The sequence below is a fragment of the Eretmochelys imbricata genome, chromosome 6 (assembly GCF_965152235.1).
Source record: "Eretmochelys imbricata isolate rEreImb1 chromosome 6, rEreImb1.hap1, whole genome shotgun sequence".
Lineage (NCBI taxonomy): Eukaryota > Metazoa > Chordata > Testudines > Cheloniidae > Eretmochelys > Eretmochelys imbricata.
In genome coordinates this window covers 22,958,135-22,973,426 of record NC_135577.1, presented here as the reverse complement: position 1 = coordinate 22,973,426, position 15,292 = coordinate 22,958,135, and the positions used below count along the sequence as shown (strand labels likewise).

Below are 15,292 nucleotides of genomic sequence, written 5' to 3'. Positions count from 1 at the left end.
TAACTCAGACAAGTTTTGGGGTTCTTTTTTGCCTTTTTTTTTTTAACTTGGAGCCTTTCAGATGCACTCAGATCACATTTTCAAACTTTTCTCCACCACCAGAGTGCTAGAGCCTGTAAAAGAAAGGTCAGAATCTAATATAATCACATGACTCCAGGAGCTGGAGCTTTAAAAAGTCAAAACTCCAAATATCACAAGAATTGATATCACTTTTTAAACCCTGGGGTGAAATCCTGGCCCCATTGAAGTCAATGGCAAAACTCTCATTGACTTCAGTGAAGCCAAGATTTCACTCCTGGTGTCTACCATTCAGTGGAAGGAGCAGCTCTGTTCTCTGTCCCCTCTGAAACCTCCCTCTTCTCCTTTGTTTGTAAGCAGGGGAAACTGAAATGTAAAGGAGACTCTCAGCTTTCATTAACTTTTTTTTAACCCTTTGAAGAGCCTGGTGATTGGCAACAGTTAGCAGATTGCTGAGACTGAACAGGACCTGCATCTGCGCTCTCTCTCTGCAACAGGAGCCAAGGGACCTCACGATCTCTCACACGCTTTTTGAGCTGTACCCCAAAGAACCATTTTGCCAATCCCAAAATAACACAAAGCAGCAGCAGTTCTGGGGGGCGGCTGCCCCAAGTTCCCACGCCCCCACTTATTCTTAGCAACTTGCTCCCCACCACTCAGAGAGTTAATTAGAGCTGGGAATAGAAACCAGTGTGACGCTCTGTACCTCGGGGGAACACCCTACACTGCCATGTTCAGTTCAGGGGCAGCCTGACGGAAAAGTAACCAGCCAGCCTGTGGTGAGAAGCATCTAAGTTTGTAAGGACATTGAAAGTGTTAAGATCAGCTTAGAATGTGTTTTGCTTTTATTTCATTTGACCAAATCTGACTTGTTACACTTGACTTATAGTCACTTTAAATCTACTTTTATAGTTAATAAATGTTTATTCTACCTAAAGCAGTGCGTTTGGGGTGTCAGAGGCTCCCCTTGGGATAACAAACCTGGTACATATCAATTTCTTTGTTAAACTGATGAACTTATATAAGCTTGCAGCATCCAGAGGGCATAACTGGACACTGCAAGACGGAGGTTCCTAGAGCTGTGTCTGGGACCAGAGATATTGGCTAGTGTCATTCGCTTGCAGGTAGCTGGGAGCAGCTTACATGCCAGAGGCCGTTCATGAACAGCCCAGGAGGGGGGGTTCTCACAGCAGAGCAGGGTAAGGCTGGCTCCCAGAGTCAAGGATTGGAGAGGCATAGCAGATCACCCGTCCGAATAACACCAGAGGGGAACATCACAATCGGGTCTCCTGAATCCCAGTCATGTGCACTATCCACTGGGCCACACTACCTCCAATGCACTCAAGAGGAGTGGCTCCCATTAGGCTGCCTAGAACTTGATGAACTGGGTGCAGCCCAAAGTTTCCAATGTACATCTTGGAGTGCATTTAAAATCTTTCATAAACTTTTAGTAGTAAAAGGAAGAAAGCAAGCCACCACACCAGCTGAGAATTTTTAGAAAGTTTTTATTAGAGGTATATTTTTGCCAAAATAAATAGTTACACTTTCTTCAGCAAAATATTAGAAAACAAGAACAGGAGGGGGAAAAAAGGCATCAAAATTTTAATGCTGAACGTTCAAGTGACTGAGTGCTACTTAATGACATTGTTGTGTAAATAAATCAGTTGCTTATGTTGTCACTGATCTAATCACTGCTCTGACTTCAGTAAATTCCCGCAGGACTCTACATTTGCTCTATATGCTCTGCACAGGCACACCACATCAGCAGGAGAGCTCTAAGGAGGAGCTGGCCCACAGAGTTCTCACCTATACACTGCAAGTGAAACACTGAAACAGAAAACAAGTTTTATTTCTAGACCTGTACTTGGCATCTGCGGTTCCCTGCACTTTGTAGGCAGGCCTGAGTGCATCAGTTCAGGGCAAGGGCGCTAATGCATTAGAGATTTACTGTAGTGGAGCCCTGCACCGGCATGGGGTGGTGGTGGTGGCAGATAGATTTCTCTCGTTTCCCTCCCCGACATGAAGCATGTTGAGAAACAACTAACTGCAGCCGCATTCAGAAAGGCAGATTCCACAGGGAGAGTGGAAAGGGGAGGTAGGGAGTGTGATCGGGAGTGCAACAAGGAAGGGAAAGGGTGGGAACACGGTGTAAAGAAGGCACACTGTGGAGTTCAACGCAATGCTGAACTGGCAGATGCATCTGACTGACCAAGCTAGTCCATTGTTTCCTTATCTCCTCCTAAATCAAATGCCAGCTCTCATCTGAGAAAAACGTATATATGCGCTCTGAATGGTGACCTCATGGGACGCTTGCAAAGCTCAGCATAGCATTGACCAGAGATGGACTGCACAAGGCGGACAGCAGGAATCTTGTCCACACACCCCTCGTCCACACTTGCCCTTTCTGCCATGGTAACTGGTGGAAGTCTCATCACTGAAGAAAACCATCGAAAACCAGACAGAAGCAGGAAGACTCTTTATTGTAGTCTGGTAACAGCCCTGCTGCATTGGCAGAGGGATAACCTAGATGACTAGAGAGAGCTAAGTTTCTCTGGCCCCCTATGATCTTCCAGAAGGGAGTGATCCCCAGGACCACTGAATATCAGAGAAGTGTTTGGCATCCTGTCCCCTTTAAGAGCCACTTGCAATAATATTAGGATTGAGGAAGACACGACACACACCCAGCATAGGGTACACTCATAGTTTACAGAGCGAGTTCAGAAGATATGCAGCGTTGTGCATAACATAAAATAACTATACAGCACAACTTAATTTAGTCATTGGTTATATACACAAGTTCATTATGTATTACAAGCAGCAAGCAGTATTTACATAAAGTATATTTAGCTTCTTGTGCACGTGGGCTAAGGTGCTATATTAATAAGCTTGACATTACAGAAAGCAACCTTGGTGTGAAAGTGGTGGAAGCTACGTGGCTCAGGACATTAGACAAAGCACTAGCAAATTGCTGAAGGGAAGTATCCTGCACTGGATCCCAGGCGATTGGCTCAATGTAACAGGGGTTCTCTCTCATTTCTTAAAGACACACGCTGACTAGGACCAGCATCACCACATTCAAGGGCTTTGAACTATTGCGTGATGCACATTAAAGTTGGTTTCTCTCAAGCCAAGTTTTCAAAGTGTCCTCTTGTGTTGGGCACTTCAGATTTTGGGCTGATCAATGTTTGTCTCACCAAAGAATGAGTTACAGCTGGCAAGGAATGTTAGACATAACAAGAAGGGGGTCTTCAAATATGTCAGACATAAAAGAAAGATCAGGGGGATGGTGTGGGTCCACTGTTCACTGGAGAAGGTGAGCTGGTATCAGAAGATGATAGGTAGGCAGAGCTGCTCCTACTTTGCTTCAGTCTTCTCACAAAAAACAATGTGACCGGACGATTAGCCAAGTTACCATAGACAATAAAGGGGAAGGGATACAGATCGGGATAAGTAAAGAACACGTCAGAGATCTTCTGATCAATTTGAATTAATTCAAATCAGTGGGGCATGATGCTATTCACCTGAGGGTACTGAAGGAATTAGCTGAAGAAATCTCAGAGCCAGTGGCAATAATATTTACAAACTCATGGATGACAGGAGAGGTCCTGGAAGACTAGAGAAGGGCTAAGGTGGTGCCCATCTTTAAAAAGTGGGGAAAGGAGGAGCCAGGGAACTGTAGACCAATCAACCTGACTTCAGTACATGGGAAGCTATTAGAGCAATGTATAAAACATTCAATTTGCAAATACCTAGAGGATGCAGGGGGGATCAGTAGCAGCCAGCATGGATATACCAAGGACAAATCGTGCCAAACCAGCTTGATTTCCTTCTTTGACAGGGTAACGGGTTTGGTGGATAGGGGCGATGCGGTGGACATAATATACCTGGATTTCAACGAGGCTTCTGAAATAGTCCCACGTGACATTCTGATAGGGAAGTCGGAGAAATGTGGGTGCACTGGAATTACAGTTCAGTGGATACATAATTGGTTAAACAATTGCAGACAAAGCGTAATGATTAATGGAAAGATACGGGACATAAAACAAGGGGAGACTGCCCACACTTTGGAGGATAAAGCTAAAATTCACAGGGATTTTGATAAATTGGAGGACTGGGTTATGGACAACAAAATGAAATTCAACAAAGACAAATGTAAGGTGCTATGCTTGGGGAAGAAAAACCAAATGCACAAATACAGAATGGGGGAAAACTGGCTAGCCTGGACTATTGCAGAGACAAATACCAGGCCCGTTTCATCAACTGAGCAGGGGCTTGCACTATGCAGGTAATGTCACTTGAAGATTGGCAAGGGGACACTCTAAATCACACAAGCTTGTTTCCAGACCAGTGTCTTGTGGGCACAGACAGGTCTACCACCACCAGGGCCTCTCCACCTTCAGAGTCCTGCTTGCAGATGGCAACCACAAAATGAACACCGTGGTTACTCGGTGAGCTCCTGGCTGCTTTCTGCCAGAAGGTCTCTATGGTGCATGTCATTATAGGCATTATAGCAATACTCCTTTTGGTGGAGGCAGACACTCCCACCCACACCAAGTGTATCATCCAGGCCATGGCTGCTAGCAAGCATGCAACCTCACCTTCAGAAGGAAGGACACCTTTTCTCATCAGGTCCAGGACACGTATGCTCTGCTGGACTTTCTATTCTCTCTCTCTCTCCAAGCTGTTAGTTATTGATCATGTGCCAATCACCACGGTTTCTGGGTGCATCTCCTCTTCTTTACAAAGTGGCATTTGAGAACCTTGTATGAGTCACTAGTCTATGTATACAGTATATAGCTGAACCTGCCCCCCTCCAAAAAAAAAAGGACACATTCATTTTGCTTTGGCCTATTGCAGCTTGTTTGTGCTAGCAGAGGTAGAAAGAAGCCCCACACAGCCAGAGGCATTGCAAGGAGAGGAACCTTGAAGATGGTTTTGTGTCACAGACACAGTCACAGTATTAGGATTTTGGCTTTTTCAGTACGTACAATCCCCACTGGCGGCCATCTCTCCCCTCCCACTGAGAAATGAGGCAAGTAACAGGTGGGACTAGACACCCATCCTCTCACGGAGAATGTGCCAAAGAAACAGCTTTGCTAGAAGCATATGTGCAATGGAATGCTACTGGGTTACCTTGGGACACTGCATATTTCAAGGCAGCACCTTCCGAACACTGGGCAGAGTTCAGCCCTGGTATAATCCCAATGACTCATCTTTTAAGCGACAAAATAAAGATACAGTGGCCTGCACACGGATTTGGCACTTCTTGCTTCACCTCCCTGACTTCCTTGTTCTTCTTGCGCACACTATGCTGTCACCTTTGGGGCAGTACCACCTTCGGTCAGAATGGGGGGCACACAGCTCCCGCTTGGGGAGTTGACACGGCAGCATCTCTGGGACCGGCAATCTGCATCATCCAACGTCAGCTCCTTCACTAAGGTCCAAAATCACCACAAGCATACGCAGGTGCAACATCACTGGCTATGACGGAATTCTGTCCTTTTGCGCCAGCGGGGAACTGGGTTTCAGGGTTCTCCAGCTCCGTGGTCCCTGGGACTTGGAACCCATTCCCCCTCCAGATGACCATCTCCTGGGCACCTGCTGCGACATTCCACCACAAGCCACTGGGACACAACATGCACTGTACAGTCTTCACATTCGGCCTTCCTACAAGTCCTTCACATTCCTTCCCCAGCGGCAGCCATCGGGCCAATCCAGGGAAGGAAGGCTGAGATTTCGCAATGCCACCTAAGGCTAGTTCAATTAAAATGAATGGGAATCAGGCACCTAAATCCTGAAAAATCTCAGATGAACATCTCATGTTTCCCCCCCACCAAAAAAAATTCCCAGCCAGTTTTATCACTTCAGATCTCAGGCCTCCAGAGCCCAATGGAGACAAAGATCCCTAAAGGAGAGAGGCAAGAGAGACCAAGAAGAGATGAAGGAAGCTTAGAGCACCATCTGGGGGTATCCAGTTCTCTCCTGTAACTCTGTAGTCCCAATGCCAATGAAATCTACATTAACAGCAGCAGGGTCAGAGCTGGCTTTGAGTGAGGACAGAGGTCAAAATTTGGCTCCAACGAAGGAGAGTTGAGAGGCGGGTTTGGGCCCATACGATAGCTGCTTTGGTACTACGGGCTGCTTTACCTCCTGGTAGCACAAACAGTGAAGAGCCACAGGGTGCTGGATTGTTTAAAACAAAAAAATCAAAGAAGCAAAGCCATGAATTTGTAGATCTAAAACCAGAGACAATTAAAACAAGCTCCAGAGCATGAGCTACATCCTGATCTAGGCTACATCCCTCCAGGTATGTCTCCTGGAGGAGCCCACTGGAACCATTACAGCACAGTCGGGGATTGCCACCTCCCCCATGCTGGGTGCTGATACACTTCTCTAAGTGGTCATCATCAGCAAACATGTTCACTTTAACACAGAGCCCCCTTCCCCTAGTCAGGCAAGTAGCAATTAGCTACAATGGATGCCACTGCTTTGTTCATGGGGAAGCTCCCATCACAGGCTTCCAAGAACCAACGGTGCCAGGTTGCTGAGATGCAGGTCTGACCCCACCAGCCTGCCTCCTCCTGGCTGCGGCTGGGGGCTCAGAAGTGTGGCAGGCTCTCTTGCACATGGTCTGTCGGTGAGAGTCTCATCTGCAGCCCATCCGACGGGAAGATGGAGGCCTGCATGTCCACGTTGATGCAGAACAATCCTAGCATGAGCTGGCGCTGATATTCCTCCCACTTTGTCTTAACGTCTGTCAGGGAGAGGTTGCTTCGCACCCACTGGGGCAGCACCTCACTGTAGGTAGAGGCCAAGGGGATTGGCAGGCTCTGGGTCCTTCGGAGCTCAAAATGGTAGTAAAGCCTGAAAGGCAATGAACATGGGTTACAACTTAAATACATGAGGGTAGGGACACTCAGACAGCACAGTCCAGTGGCCAGGGCACTGCACAGAGAGTTGGGTGATGTAGGTTCTATTCCCAGTTATGGCACCAACCTGCTTGTGTGACTTTGAGCAAATCATTTCACCTCTATACCCATCCATTTCTGCTCCCCCCTTTGTCTATCTTGTGTATTTAGACTGTAAACTCTTCTGGGTCGGGGTTGACTCTTACTAGGTGTACGTACAGTATTTAGCACAATGAAATCCTGATCTCCTTTGGCACCTCTAGGCTTTTCCATACCACAAGGAATGTTATTTAGATAAAGCATTATATTCTCACCTCAACCTCGGCCCACGCAGGGCACTGGCCAGGCATAATGCAGACAAGCAATGCTAGAGTTGTCCCCAAGTATCTCGACACTAGAGCTGGCTGGGAATTTTTTGGCAAAACTGTTTTCCGTTGGAAAATCCAGATTTGTCAAAATGGCATCTTTCCATGGGAGAGAGTCAGTTTTGATTAAACTTTTGTTGGGAAGGTTTCCTAAGTCCAGGATAGAATTTCTCGATAAAACCAGAGACAGAGAAAGAGCTGTACCCCAGAATAACCAACAGCTTGGTGTTTGGGGGACTCCGCTGGGAGACCCACGTGCAAGTCACTGCTCTGCCTGATTCAGAGCCAAGACTTGAACCTCGGTCTCCCTCATCCAAGAGGAGTGCCCTCCCTACCAGGCTGTTATGGGAGGTGGCGGGGGGTGTCTGTCTCACGGTCACATGCACCTCAGTTTTGTCCCAGTGCAGAATGGGAAATTTTTTTGAAATCGCCACAGTTTTCATGGGACGAGAAACCGGTTTCCCACCCAGCTGTACTCCATTTTGACCTGGACTACCCTGGCTCCCCTAGTACTGCCCCACGCTACTCCAGTCATAGGCCTCTAAGCAGAAACGGCCACTTGAGCTGAATTATCTTCAGAGGAAACTTTGAGGCTCCAGAGTCATCAAGCTAACAACCACCATGCAAACGGGCATCACTGCGTCTTCTATGAAATGGAGCCAGGTGGACAAGTGAGTACGGCTTTTATACCACGCCCACTGTTATGCTATCTGATCGTTTCAATACAGTATCATCCTGGGAGGGAGGGCGGGAACTTTACCCCAGGACTAAGCAACCCAACAGACAAGGTCTCTTGATTTGCTCCAAGTCGATTCAGTAAGAGTGACACAGCGGAAGGTGAAACAGATGTGTCCCCCTCCCACAGGCCGTACCCACCCCTAAATGGCTGCAGAGGGAGGGCTGGGAGGAAAGCAGAAGAACCTGGCTGAGAGATGGCTTCCCAGTTTCTTCTTGGCTTCCCTCATGAGATAGGTGCATAGATTACTCGTCTGTTCCTTCATCCACCTAATGTCCTCAGGGACATCCGGCAGCCATTCCAGCAACCTGAACAGGAGAGGAGGCACAAAAAGAGAACAATTAGCTGAGAGGCCACTGCTAGATCTGCAGACATGAGAGATGGAAAACATCTTGCAGACCTTCTAGTCCTAGCCCAGCAGGGCCAATGCATGACAGTTTTCCAAAGCTTCATGTCAAATGACTTGAATGATGGCGCTTCCACCGCTTCCTTGATAGGGCACAGCCTAGTCTTGCCTGGAGCAGCAAGATATACATGGATTTCACCCCTGAGGCACTGACAGTCAGCATATTCATGTTGCCATCTCAGGGAAATTTAGTTCATGAACTCCAAGGAGGAGGTAACTAAGAGATGAAAGGCCACGTCACTTTCCAAACCTCTAAGAAGACTTAAAAATGTAGCCAATTCAGGAATTGAACAAGGAATAGAATATTGAATGTGGTTTTCCTCTGCCTCTATTGCCTTCTTCCAGCCAGAAACACTATTTCCGTAGGGTGGGTCCATGCTTTACACCAATCCCAACAAAGCACTGAGACTTGTTGCTCTCCCCTTCCCCCTAAGGTGGCAAAATGGGGTCAAAATTCAGATCCAAAACTATCCTCCTCTCCCTCCTTTCCCCAATCAGACCACAATGGCATGTTAAACCTTGTAGGACTCATCCCACCCCCAGATTAACAATCGGGGGGGATGGGCCTATGCTAACGCCACGCCTCTCGACCCTCCTGTATCCTTCCACTCCTGTATTCGCGGTGCTGGGGAAGTTTCCAAACAGAACCAGCTCTCTTCAGCCTCATGAGTTAGACGGGCTGCGGCTGAAGTCCCAACACAGTGGCCGAGAGGAACTGAAGTTGTCTCCTGGGCAACTATCGTACACAGGAGGGCTGGAATAGATCCTTGGCCTGCCCTAGATCCATGCCCTACTGGCCACATGGCGTGCTGCGCAGCGCTACCAAGCAAACGGGTGCGAGGTTTACCTGACCGTGAAGGAGACGGCTGATTCCACAGGCAACGTGTAGGGGATCATCATGGCAGAGGCCAAGCGCACAGGCAACAAGTTGGTGATGCCAACTAGCAGGCCCCTTTTCTCAGTGCAAGCTTCCAAAAGGGCTGAGGACAGAGAACACCACAGGTTCAGACCAGCCCCCTAGCAAATGCAGCGTGATTGTCCACCACCCCCCCAGTGCTACATGAGCTTCACAAATTATCCTGGCTCAGGGAAAGTCTCATTCAGAGCATGCGCCGTTCCAAACGAGGAGACAAGGAGTTCAAGCCTTTGGCTTCATCTGGCTCATGAGGAGCAAAATCCAGAAACCCCCCTCTCTCCCTCCCACCAAGGGGAGGTGAGCGAGTTCCCGCTCCCGCTCACTTAGGCCACACCGAAGAGCTAAGTAGTGTAGAAGCAACCTACAGTGAGAGAAGGGGGTTTTCCCGTGGGGTAGGAACACCACCTCCCCGAGTGACAGTCAGTGGGAGCATTCTTCCATCAGCCTAGCTGCGTCTACACAGGGGGTTAGGTTGACGCAGCCGCGGTGCTGGAGGGTGTGGAGTTTTCACAACCCAGAGTGCTATAGCTGTGTCAACCTATATTTCTAGTGTAGACCAGGCCATAGTCTCTGTGGTCCCTCAGAAGAAGGTGCGCAAGCATAACCCAGTAGTCAGGATGTGTTGCACATGCTCCCCCGTCTCCACACACATACACCGGTGCCCAGTCTATACAGAATGTGAGGCTGGTACAGCTCTCAACTACAGACCCTGGCTCTTTAGCTCAAGGTGTAGAGTTTCCAGGTTTTAGCTCAGGAGGGCTCCAGTTCAATACGCGGTGCATTAGCTAACATGGCGGTCAACAAGCAACACTCACATCCCAACAGGCCAGTGAGCTATGCTGGTCAGCTTAGAGAGGAGTGAGTTTTTCACTGGAACAGTTAGAAGCCTGGACTGTCCTCCTAGGGACCATACCTTGGTTCAGTCTGGGTGGCAGGTGTTCAAAGATGTGGTCTTCGACAGCAGCCAGGGCAGCGTTCTCCCTCAGCTGGTCCTCAGCTCGTACCTCCTCCTCCTCCGGGTCCCTCTCCCCTGACGAGTTCTCAACAGCCAGGGGAGGGTGCGAGGGCCCTGGGCGGTGAAGGAGACCTGGGGAGGGAAGGTGAGTGGAGGGACTGTGGCAATTTAGCCAGTCGTTTTGCTTGCCGATTGGTTAGAGTGCTAGGTTTTACCTCATCTGATGCCACGAGCGGGGATTAACCTTACAGCCGTGAAATAGGCCTTCTATCTCCAACCGCGGGCAGCCATTTTGGCTACCTGTGTTATGGTGCATAGCCAGGTATATTAGATACCTGCTCACCTATGGTGCAACGTGAAGCTGGAGTGCCTTTCTCAGCCAGATAAGCTAACACCTCCCAGTACACTCTGGAAATACCGTAGGTTATTGCTTTCATAACTGTTTTATTGGTATATACTCAAACCATAGGCAGAGTCAGACCCATACTTAATCCAAACCTCTCGGATTTACTATACGGCACAGATCCAGCCCACCCTGCAAGACTATACCTGCTTGTAACTTCACCATTGGCAGACCCTGCCTACATGAAGGTCGTTTGCACCAGTGTAAGCACACTTCACCGGTGCAGGCCCCCCATACTGATGCACTATGCTGACAGAAAGCACAGCTTCCCCCAGAACAGGGACATCCAGTGACATAACAGAGACGCTGCCTTTGTTTCCTTACCATCCCCGGGGGCGAAGTACACAGGACAAAATGAATGAGTAAAAAGCTTGATCTGCTACAGCCTGGCCACAAGGTGGCATCACAGGCACATGCAGTGTGCCATGAAAACAGCGTTAACACGGGTTTCAGAGTAGCAGCCGTGTTAGTCTGTATTCGCAAAAAGAAAAGGAGGACTTGTGGCACCTTAGAGACTAACCAATTTATTTGAGCATAAGCTTTCGTGAGCTACAGCTCACTTCATCGGATGCATTCAATGGAAAGTACAGATGTATTTTCCACTGAATGCATCCGATGAAGTGAGCTGTAGCTCACGAAAGTTTATGCTCAAATAAATTTTTCCACTGAATGCATCCGATGAAGTGAGCTGTAGCTCACGAAAGCTTATGCTCAAATAAATTGGTTAGTCTCTAAGGTGCCACAAGTCCTCCTTTTCTTTTAGCATTAACACAGGATGTCAGTAAAGCTGGAGCAGAAGTGTCTCACTGCATCAAGGCAGAGAATACGAGAGCTCTGCAGTGCTGAGACATACTTCGATTTATTTTATTGCTTACAGGCTTTGAAGCATCAGAGGTCAAATTCACACGTGGTGTAACCCCGACTTCATTGCAGTTACACTAGGAATCAATTTGGCCCTCAGTTTTCCTGCATATCCCCGCCCCTCCCCCAACAACTTTCAGTTAAACCCCATGGCCTGGCACAGAAGGGGTTAACCAAGCCAGACAGTGTCCCTTTAACATAAGCAAATGCAGTCAGTGCAAGGTAGTAGCCTAGTGTCTTACCATTCTTCTTCAGGAAGTGCAGTGCATCCCGGTAGCCCTGCTTGCACATGTCCCGGAGCACCTGCATGGAGACACAGAGTGGGTCACTGGGGAGGCAGGGGAGTTTGAGCCCAAGGTTGTTTGGTTGGGTGCAGTGTGGTGCAGATTTCAATCCTGGGCTGGGATTTCTAGAGGAAATGCAAGAACTCTCTCCCCATCCTGCCCCACCTGATCAGGAGGTTGGTTCATTGCTTATCCTTCCTCCCCCCACAAACTCATCCCTGCCAACCTCTTCATCTGCTCCCCATCCTGGCACTTGAGCAGCAAAGGAGGGAGGGGAGGGTCAGAAACAGTCTTGGGGGCAAGGGGACACCATGTGAAAGGAGGCACCACTTGCATGGCCATTTGCATCTCAAGAGCCAGCCCTCTCTGATCCAAGGTCACAGTGGGCATGTCACATCGAGACATGGCCCTAAAAGTATTTTTTGGCCTCCCTGGTAAGCTGCTCTGATTGGTAGGTAAGTTGTGGAATCCTTCACCAACAGAATCATAGGATGGTCCACTGGATATCTGCCCTTATAAAGCCCTCCAGAGAACAGGGGGGTGGGCAGCGCATGTGAGGCAGAGAGAGAGGCAGCTCACAGTATCCAAGCTATCCATCAGCTGGTTGGAGGGCAGTCACTGCTGAGCCACCAATGGCAAGATGATGCTTAACCTTATGCCTAAAGGTTCCAGACTGGCTTTTAAAATGCAGGGGGGGATTGGTCCTGGGTGCATGTGCATCCTTGTTCGGAAGTGGTTCCCATTTCTTGCATGGTGCCAATTAAATCGAAAGCCACCCACAGGAGGGTATTTTCAGGGTTTCCACCAGCGCCTGCATTCAGGATTTCCCAGGAGGAAGGACACCAGTGTAGCTTGTTTAAATGGCGATGGGATGAACTCTGGGGGCTTAAATGTCGATGCAAACATAGGATCCAGAGCACCACCCACCAAGCTGTGCTGCACAGTCAGCATTCTGCTGCCCCAACAGGCCGCTCACCTGAGGCTCTGGGGGGAACAAGGCTTTCGAGAGGCGGTAGAGGTTGCGAAGGTTGAACTGGATGCTGGTGTTGGTGACTCTCAGCTCGTGAATGTTTGTGGAGCTGTCCCGGGGGCAGATGTCACTCTCGCCTGAGAACGGAGACACCGTGATGGTGTTCTTCAGCTCGTACTGTGGCAAGTTGTCCGAAATCCCTCCATCAACATACCTCTGGAGGGAAGGAGACAAAAATGACTGGATAAGGTTTTTTCCCCCACCTCTTCCTCCGTAAGCCAGTTTCTATCTATCCTCTGCATCCCTAGTGCACACACCCACAAGCCAGGAGTACTACAAATAGAGTTTACACTAACAGTGGCTGGACTGATAGCCATGTCTTCCCATCCAGGGAGTTTGTGATACTTTCTAACTGGCTTTCTGTGCCTATTCACCTGAGTGAATTTTTAGTCACAGGAATGTTTGTGGAGACAGGAAAAAGGTCACCCCTGTGAATACAGATTCACAAGTATTTGCACCAGAAACCATAATCAGCACTCTTTGGGGGCTTGGGAGCCATCCAATCAAACAGCAGAAATAATATGGTGACATTTAGGTGACCAATAACACTGTGGGTGGCACTAAGCTAAGCTACGTTCACAGTGACTAGTTTGCAAGGAAGTCTGTACTTTGAGCATTCCTATAAACCACGCATCTAGACATTTTAGAACAAACGAGTTAGTAAATACAGAGGCCTGCTGGTGGATAATTGGGCGATAAAAAAATTAAGGCGTAGATTCTTTGCTGCCAATTTGTCTGCTCAGCTGTAAAAGTCACATACATGCCCATTTTAAACCCTTTTAAAGGAACCCATTGGCTGGCTAGGTTTAGCTTTGGCATAGGAGTGGAACAGGAGGGTTCTCTGGTGTTGCGCACAATTACCATGCTCTTTTAATAGCGATGGTTCTGTGCACACAGTTACTGCTAATTATCCTTGGTGGAGAGACAGCTTTGGCATGTTCAGATCTAGCTAACTGGGTTGTAGTGAGGTGGCTGCCCCAGTCCTGGAACAGGGGTTAAAAGCAGCCAAGCTAGGCTGATTGGAGTAGCTGACCACAGGTGTGGCCAGCCCAATCAGGCCACAGCTGGCCCTATAAAGGGGCTGCAAGCTTAGCGCTGGAAGGAGTTTCTCTTCAGTTCTGGAGGAAAAGGGCCTAGCTGCCTGAGATCAAGGTACCTGAAGTAGAGCAGGGCTGGGGGAAGGTAAGAGGAGCTGTGGAGCTCCAGCCTGGCTAAACCCCCAGGCTGCAGGCCTTGTTGAAGGCCTACAAAAGGTACTGGGGCCACAGGGGGGCAGCCCAAGGATAGGCAAAGGCAGCTGGTCCTAACCCCTTACCAATAATGAGTGGCCACTGCAGTCTGCCCCAGTGAGCAGGGGCTAGATGATGACTGGCAGTTGCCACTGAGGCAAGGTGGGTTTAGAGGGTTGGGGGTTCCCCTGGGAGGGGAGACCCACAGTGTGGGTACTGCTGGGGCAGAACCCTGAGGTAAAGGGCACCGGGGTCTGGGAGGGACACAGGGGCCAGCGACAGGCGAGACACTGGCCTGGAGGAGGCGTTCCATATACTGGAGAGCTAATTCCTGAGATGACCAGCAGGAGGTACCGCACCAGTGAGTCATTGCTTTGCCACATGGATCAATTCAAAGCATCCTTTAGCTTTTGCATGATCATAGACTGAACACGATGACTCCCACCCTGGTCCAGCAAGCAGTAGCCAGATGCTAAAGGGATATGTTACTGGCTCGGCTGGCAGAGCAATAAGACAGAAGAGACTCCTGTAGAGCAACGAGGCAGGAACCTGAAGCCTCTCAGACAAGGCTCCTATTGACTTGCAGGGAACTGCAGGGTCAGCCCCAATGTAAGAGACCCTTCCGTCTGGGCAGGTGACTAACAAAAAGGAATGCCTGGATGACGAATAGCTGGCTAGAGGAGAACCCAAGCTAGACTAAGGAGCTGCTGGGAGGAAGAGGGAAATGCCCCCGCACTCAGCTCCACTGAGCAGCCCATTAAAAGGACTGCAAGGCTGAGGGCAGTCAAGCATTATAACAACAAGAAACTGACAAGACCTTTTGGAAGTCAGTCCAGCCCCATAACAGGACACTTGAGTTCTGGCTCCCTTTTCAGCCAGGCCAGTAAGAAGGGCGGATCTTTCACTGTGCAGTGCCGGGGAAGGCTGGATATTGGGAGGAGAGGGGAGGCAGGAGAAAATGTTTTACATTTTGTTCTCCCTAGCTGGAAGGGAGACAAGTGGCTTATCTCTGAACGGCTCCCATCAGCCCCCTGCTGTTGCTGTTATTCACGTCCTTATGTAACAGGCCAGAAAAAATTCCTTCTTCACAGATGGCCTTTCACCTACTTCTACTGGGGAACACAGAGCACACACTGAACTTCTCCAGCAGGCTCCCGGGGCCCCGGGCGAACAAGTTCACG

The 15,292-nt window shown here is 49.1% G+C and overlaps 1 protein-coding gene across 1 annotated transcript in view; it reads right to left on the bottom strand.

The window, feature by feature from the left end:
• Nucleotides 1-1,503: 1,503 nt before the first annotated feature.
• PNPLA2 (patatin like domain 2, triacylglycerol lipase) overlaps nucleotides 1,504-15,292 on the bottom strand; it is a 51,674-nt gene continuing 37,885 nt past the window's right edge. The window contains exons 4-9 of the mRNA XM_077818236.1: nucleotides 12,829-13,038; nucleotides 11,811-11,871; nucleotides 10,263-10,436; nucleotides 9,281-9,413; nucleotides 8,213-8,335; nucleotides 1,504-6,882 (exon numbers count right to left, since the gene is read on the bottom strand). Of these exons, the coding sequence (XP_077674362.1) occupies nucleotides 6,618-6,882; nucleotides 8,213-8,335; nucleotides 9,281-9,413; nucleotides 10,263-10,436; nucleotides 11,811-11,871; nucleotides 12,829-13,038 (966 nt within the window). The 3' untranslated portion in view covers nucleotides 1,504-6,617. The remainder of the gene's footprint in view (nucleotides 6,883-8,212; nucleotides 8,336-9,280; nucleotides 9,414-10,262; nucleotides 10,437-11,810; nucleotides 11,872-12,828; nucleotides 13,039-15,292) is intronic.